This window comes from Lactuca sativa, chromosome 5 (genome assembly GCF_002870075.4).
Source record: "Lactuca sativa cultivar Salinas chromosome 5, Lsat_Salinas_v11, whole genome shotgun sequence".
NCBI lineage: Eukaryota > Viridiplantae > Streptophyta > Magnoliopsida > Asterales > Asteraceae > Lactuca > Lactuca sativa.
Genome location: NC_056627.2, coordinates 92,912,544 through 92,919,982, shown reverse-complemented (window position 1 = coordinate 92,919,982; position 7,439 = coordinate 92,912,544). Strand labels below are relative to the sequence as shown.

General features: G+C 35.6%; 1 protein-coding gene across 3 annotated transcripts; it reads right to left on the bottom strand.

Annotated features, from left to right (window-relative positions):
- Positions 1-363: 363 nt before the first annotated feature.
- Positions 364-7,055, bottom strand: LOC111894525 (autophagy-related protein 18h). Of its 3 annotated transcripts, none has more exons than XM_052764246.1 (9): positions 6,625-7,055; positions 4,918-5,367; positions 4,041-4,445; positions 3,675-3,920; positions 2,767-3,516; positions 2,404-2,564; positions 2,107-2,195; positions 693-1,109; positions 364-567 (listed from the first exon to the last, which is right to left on the bottom strand). In XM_052764246.1, exons 1-9 carry the CDS (start codon positions 6,805-6,807, stop codon positions 563-565), a joined length of 2,706 nt encoding a protein of 901 aa, XP_052620206.1. In that variant the 5' UTR covers positions 6,808-7,055; the 3' UTR covers positions 364-562. The 3 variants fall into 3 exon arrangements, with proteins under 3 accessions (XP_052620206.1, XP_052620207.1, XP_052620208.1); XM_052764247.1 differs by having other exon boundaries at positions 2,107-2,177; XM_052764248.1 differs by lacking the exon at positions 6,625-7,055 and adding an exon at positions 6,012-6,549.
- Positions 7,056-7,439: the final 384 nt, after the last annotated feature.

Below are 7,439 nucleotides of genomic sequence, written 5' to 3'. Positions count from 1 at the left end.
AAAATAAGCATATGAGAGGACTTTGACTTTAATAGAAAATAAGATGGGAAAACAGTGGGAATTCGAATTAGTAGTTTTAATCTTTAAACCAACTTCATAGACCATCAAATATACTGAAATTATGTTTACCTACTCTTTGCTTAAAATGTGAATAGTATAGATTAAAAAATTGAAAATAATAAAGATATCCACTTATAGTGTTGTACTTCCAACTTTTTATTATGAAAGCATTGTACTTTACTTTTAAAGATTATCCACTTATAGATTTTCTCATCTTTTTATTGTTATAACAAGCATGCAATGAATTTTAGAAACAAAAAAATAAAAAATAAAAAAAGGTAAAAACTACAAACCCTGATGGCGTAAAAGAATGTCAAGTTTTCTTTTTTACTTTTAAAAGAGATATGGAATGATACCCAACTATACATCATGTACAGAAGAATTAGAAACAGAGAAAACCAAGAATTGTTGCCCAACAAGAAACAACACCCAAAGTTTCACCTCTCAAATCAAATCAGTAATTAGTTACACAACCATCAAACCCACATTCATTTCACCATCATCAACCTGCAATCATTTATTATTAAACTGCATTCATTAATCAATCGACATTTCAGCTTTTTTTTTCTTTTTTTTTTTTTTTATGTAACAATGCAACCACCAATTATGGAAAGGATAGAAGTACTACTGACCTTCTTCAGAGAAAGCAAACACCCCACCAAGCATATCATCATCACCATCTTCCTCGGATTTATTCCTCTGATGGAGACCATTTTTTCCATCAACTTCATTAATTTCTCTTTTTTCCTGAGTTGAAGGGTTGCAGTATTCTTCTTGGAAATCGTGTCCGTATCCATTAACAGTGTTGTTCATGCTTGAGTCGGAACGGTTGGAACCATCGCTAGTGACCACGCTTTCCAAGGACTTGACCCCGCGAGCCACGGTTAGGTCGGGTGGGATTGAGTGGTCAACTGGAGATGGAGAATTCATGATTTCATCATCAACAGGAGGGTAACAAGTTAGCCTATTCATGCTGTCTTTATTATTTACAGTTGAAGCGAGAATAGGGTAAGATGCAATCTGTGCTTCTGTTGCTTCTAGTGATGAGCCTGAGAGAATAAACAAAAATAGAAAATAAAAAACAGTGTTGGGTGAGAATTACATTTAAAGGAATTAATTAATGGGATCTGTCAAAGGAATTGTTTGGAAATAAACGAATCACATACATGCGTTTGTCGTTTACTTGTTTTATGTTTGGTTTGTAAATCTATCAAAGAAATTGAAATGAATATTATGTTAAAGAAAGAATGTTTTTTGTGTGTTAACAAGGGTTTTTAGCCCACACGTTGCTGGCAAGAGGGACCATTTCTGTAACTTTATCTTACACAGGGATCGTTTCTGCAATTTCATCTATATTTCCTATAGAAGGATCATTTCTGTAATTTTTTACTTGGGCAGGGATTGTTTCTGTAGTTTTGTTAAAGAGGGACCATTTCTGTCATTTTGTATTTGTATTTGAGACACAAGGAATATTTCTGTAATTTTTTTCATACAGGGACCATTTCTGTCATTATATCTTATCTGAATACTACAGGGACTAAAAGTGCAATTCGCTAAAAAAACACTATATCAATAGTGTATATAACATTTTGATAAATGTTACATAGGAAATGGGTTTCTGAGGGCACTTTGGTCTTTTTCTTATGAAAAGATGAAGAATGGAATAGGAATTGATGAAATCCTTCCATCATTGAGTTCGAAGGAGACTCCAGGAGTTGGTTAAATTCCATTGGTTTGGCAACCAAACACGCCTCAAAATGGAATTTTAGATTCCAACTCCTGTGGATTCCGCTGGGATCTTTAGATTCCATTCCATGGTGTGTTTGGTTGCCTGATGGATGGAATTCAATTCCCATGTTTGATGGATTTCACCATTCCTAGGGCTAGGGAGGGTGGAAGGAATTCAATTCCATTTTTCCCTTTTACTTTATTTTCATTTTATATATACTGATACAAATAGAAATGTATAATTTTAACTATGTATATTTTAAATAAGAAAAAAAAATAGTAGAAGATAAATAAAAAATTAAACCAAACGATCTTTACCATGAGAGACAATGGAATCTTGAGGAAACTTTTCATTGCTGCTACCACCATGGGAAGACGAAGCAGAGTATCTACCAGCACCAAACACTCTTCAAATAAAAATTAAAAAAAAAAAAAAAAAAAAAAAACAATTACTTGTCAACACATGACAAAAAATTACATAGTGCATTTGCGTCTTTTGCAAAGAGAGTCATGCTCATGCATGAAAAGATTAAAAGACGTAAATACCCTTGTTAGGATGAAATTAAAGAAAAAAATGAATGGAAGAGGGGTTAGGGTTGATGTGAGTGAGACTACCGGTTATCAGTCCAACCAGGATGAACCACACAAGAGCTATCGAAAACAGGCAGCAAATCTTTCTCCCTAACTTCAATCTCATGCACTGGGATTGTTTCAATATCAACCTCCCCACCATGACCATCATCATGAGACTGTGGGGCCATTGCATAGAAATATATCTGTGCATATCATAATCAGATCATAAGCATTCTTGAAAAATGCCAACATACATCTGTGAAAAAAGACATAAATACCCTCTCCTCATCATCAGTAAGCACCTTGGACTTGGATTGAAGTCTCAACGAGACAAAAATTGCAATTTTTGTCCCACACAAGAAAGAAAGAAGGTGGGATGCAAAATGACTAAAATACCCTTCTCACCTTCGACTTTTGCCAAACAGGAACTCTCCCGGATCTCATTTGCACCTCAGCATGCGAAAGATACCACCGCGATCTCTCTTTTAGTTTACTCAAATCTTTCTCCACAACACCACCATCTTCATCATCAGAATTAGCCATCGCAGCCTCCACCAAACCATGTCTTCCCCCACCACCACCACCACCAATACCAATAAACTCCTCTTTTTCCGGCCAATCCGTTCTCCGGCAAACATCCCACCACTGAACGGGTTCAACTTTGACCCTCAACTCCTCATCTTGAGGGGAACCACTGGATTCCCCTTGCTCCCTTCCTAGAGAAGGCAACAACTCATACTGAATCACATACCCAGATGGCGTATACACCAACAAATGCTCTAATACATCAGCTTTAGAAACAGAAGGTTCCGGATGATTCCGGCGTACGGAAGAATGGAAACAGGCGGCAATGACACCTGGCGGGACAGCCGCCTTTCCGGCGGTGTTAATCCACCCGAAATTAACGTTTTTTATTCTGCTAACTACTGATAGGGTGATGGGGGGTGGGGGTGGGGATGATTGGTCTTTTGTGAAAGAGGAGGTCGACCACCATGGTTGTGATACAAAAGGTGAGAGTTTGGTTTTGTTGGAGTTTTGTAATTGAATACCGGTTTCACCGCCAAAAGGAGATAATAGAAAGATATGGCATGTGCCCCTTGATGAAACTACAGCTATCCATTGACTATAGTTACTAAAACATATGTCTTGTATCACCTGTTAAATCAACAGAAAACCATACTCACCAAATAATTATATAAGCTTAGGTGCAAAACCACTCAAAACGACACAATCAAAAGGGCGATTTTTTTTACGTCGTTTTGAGTGGTTTTATAATTTTAGAAAAAGGAGAGAGAAAGTAGAAAGAAACGAACAGCAGAAGTCATGCCACGATGGAGTTTATAAAGATGAACATGAGCAGAATTCCAATCAAAGTTTCGGTTGCCTGATTCGTTATGTGAAGATGATGGAAGAATCCGGAAAATATTGATATTATTCCCATGAACAGATGCAGTGACCAAAAGGGTCCCACTCGGATCAAAACATAGTGCAGAGATAGGACTTGTGTGGGCCCTAAATTGTGAAACAACAGCTCTTGATACAAAATCTTTAATCACAACCTGCACAGATAATTTTTAGATATGATTCAAAACAATAAAGAGAAAGGATAATTAAATAATTATAAGTTTATTTCCTTTTAAATGTTTGCAATAAAATTAAAAGATTATCAAAAATCTTACCATTCCAGCATTAGCATTTTCAGTAGAATGAGGCACAGCTCTAGTAGCATCAGGAAGAAGGTCATGGCAATATTTAGAGAAAGTTCTGTAACTCATATCTCCAAGATTAATAAGTCCACTAGCAAACTGCTTGCTGGATTCCATGGCATATCTAGCCATTAAACTTCCACTGCCAGGTGAGGTTGAGGGACTGACACCTGGCGAAGGGCTTAGATTTTGAGGACTTAATCGCCCTGTGTTTGATAATAATGGGTTGTTGGAAGAATATGCTAACCACCTGGGCCCCACAGCCATTGGCCCATATCCAATATTGATTCCAGAGACTCCTTGTCCTCCTAATTGTGATATTGGATATGTGAGCACACTAAATTTGTTTTCCAGTGTAACTGCATCAAAGCAATATATCTGCCATGAAAAAAAAACATGGTTAATTGTTCGATAACATTCCTTTTCAAAACTAAGAAAAAAAAATTAACAAGGAATCAAAATTAACAAAATGGAAGGAATCACATTCCTTCAACAATGGTTCATTCCATTCCGATGTGCAAAAGAAACAGGTTCTTTTCATTTCTACGCAATGAATCATGGACTATTAGGTTCCTTCCTTTATCCCATCATACCACAAAAGATTCAACATAAAAAATCTACCCAACTATATCCAAACACAAAGCAATTTTCACTGCTATAAGTATAACTAACTGGGTTAAATTTTCCAATGTATAATGTCCAAATAAGAAAAAACTATAATTAGAAAGCTATAATTTGGTAGATACCTATATTTTTTTTAAAATACATTGCTATTTCTTGCATTTAACCCCTTAAAAATTCAAGGAAAGATAAAAATAAGAGTGGATGTAAATGGATAATGGATGCTTACTTGTGAAGTGAGACCTACAGCTACTATCCTTGGACTGCATCTAACCATATACACAGTTGACCGAAACCTCAACACATGAACATAATTATGTGACCTTAATGAGTAGAATCTCACAGCTCTAGGAGAATACATGGAATTATCCATCTGGGATTCATCTCTTTCATTGTGTGAATGTGATATACCTGAAACCCTAGCTTCTTCACTAGCAACAACCAATAACAAGGGGTGTGACATTTTGAATCCTTCATGGGCATCACTTGTTGTTGCTTCTTTAGGGGTAGGCTGTATTTGTAGAAATGTGACTGGATCATCACGAGTTGAAACTAGTTCACTAAAATTACAACCATCATCCACATCAAGAACTTGAAAACCATTTGAGTAACCTAGTAGAAGGACATTCTTGATTGTTGATGGATTAAGCTCTAATCTGTCAAAGCAACACCATAGTACCTGTTCAAGAAAATATAATCTTGACTGATTATTATCATTTATAATTTATAAATACAAACTTATACAAATATACACGCAGCATATTTTGTAACAACCTAAAAAATCAATGGTTACAGAGCGATTAAACAAAAGTTTAGTGGTGATAGTGCAAAAGAAGGGACTTTTATTGATAAGCAACAGATTTTTATCATTTAAATACATGTGTTAAATGTGTTAACATGATCACATACAAGATCATAATTGCACAACAGTTTCTTATTGATTAACACAATATAACCTATTTAGTTTATAAGTACAATACCCAAATTGCAAAACATGGAAAGAGAACACATGAGAATTCATCATGGGGGCTATCTTATGGACTATTTTTAAACTAACCCTAAAGATTTTAATGTTGAAATGATAATTCACAAAAGTAGCACTCATTCCATAAGCATTATGTCTAGCAAGTCAAATCTAAGACATCTCATTGAAGTAATTTCTTTTTAAGTCCATAAGCATAGAGAATTATGTTTTATCTAAGCATGCTAGAAGCCTAGAATTCTATTTGGACCCACAACAAAGTACACACAAAAAATGCATGTTTTGACTATCGAACTCGCTTTGACTTTCTAATACTTCCTCATCTGCAAAGAAGCAATCACCTTTGTCACCTCAGCTCCTTTTTCTCACTTTCAGGTATAGGTTGTAAGTTCACTTTCCATTTTAAATTGTAGCAGAAAGAAACTAGTGAGATTTTTGTCTATATCCTCTTTAATTTTTTGTCATAAGTGCAAAACTTCCCCAATTCTACTCATATCAGTAGTAAACAATTCAAGCATATGATTAAAGTGACCCCCTGCTACACCCTTGAAAAACTCCAATTTCCAAACAATTATGTAGTTCCAAGGGTGAAATCGCACAGTTGTTTATGTGGCTATCATAGAAAGAGCAGCATCTCCAGAACCACAAAACAAATAAACCCTATATTTAAGGAAAGATCCAAATATCTCGTCCACTAGTCCCCAATCCAAATTAAGTGTCTCATTAATCGCTAAATTAGATTCCTCAGCCTTTATATCAATTTCCATTTCCGAAGAAAATCCAAGCAATAATTTCTACAATATATACTCCAAGTAGATATAAATACACATGAGATTAATTTCAGAATCCACTATTAAAACGGTAGCAAGAGCATCAATCCTTATCCTTACGTAATACAGTAAAATACTCTTAAACAAACGCGAAATCAAGCAACTAAATAATCGATCATGAAACCTGGTCTTTCCGAAGTTCATCGGAGGAATCACCGGAAACCGATCCAGAAACGGAGGCTCCGGCGGACCGGACGTTCGAAGAGACGGTCTTGATATATGAAGAAATGAATCTGAACGAATTAGGAATTAAGCCATTGCTGTTGTCATGTTTATCATTATTGGCCTTGTTTTGGTTTCTCCTCATAATAATAATCGACTACTTGTAATTTCACCGGCACTCCTCCTCCTCCTCCTCCACCACCACCACTCACCGCCAAGCGTCGAAGATTAACGATAGAATAGGGCATCAAATGATGAACTTCACCGGAGCAGAAAAAAACTTGCAAGAACACAGCGGAGATTACAGCGGTCACAGATTTTCAAAGTGTTTGTTGGTTTGACCTTCACATCCACGGTTCCTCTCTCTCTCTCTCTCTCTCTCTCTCTCTCTCTCCCTCTATCTGTGATTACAAGTTTGCTTGTTAATTGCGCCGTAAGCTAATTTTGGTAGTTGCAATATAGAGTCCCTTAAGATTATTATTTGTCAATTTAAACCTTTCTTTTTGCCTTATTACCAAACACCACTTCTTATATATCTTGTTTGTTTTATATTTAACTTTTTGTAGAACTCTCTTATAAGGCCATGTTAGGATCCGAATTTTGGATATGCGAGATTCTTTTAAGACTTGATTCTTATATCCAGATTCATATATGAATATTTCGATACCCAAAATTCAAAAATGGATACATGGTATCACATTTGATATTGAAATTCTAAACTTTAATATTTTAGGTTTTTACGGTTTTAATTGATATTGTTGTTATCTACTTTAACAT

What these genes read in the sequence shown, in the direction of transcription:
- LOC111894525 (XM_052764246.1), bottom strand. Translation starts at nt 6,807, where the DNA reads ATGAGGAGAAACCAAAACAAGGCCAATAATGATAAACATGACAACAGC. An exon ending in AAAATGCTAATGCTGGAATG is followed by an intron (nt 3,921 to 4,040) that starts GTAAGATTTTTG and finishes TTATCTGTGCAG; the next exon opens with GTTGTGATTAAAGATTTTGT. An exon ending in ATCGTGGCATGACTTCTGCT is followed by an intron (nt 3,517 to 3,674) that starts GTTCGTTTCTTT and finishes TTGATTTAACAG; the next exon opens with GTGATACAAGACATATGTTT.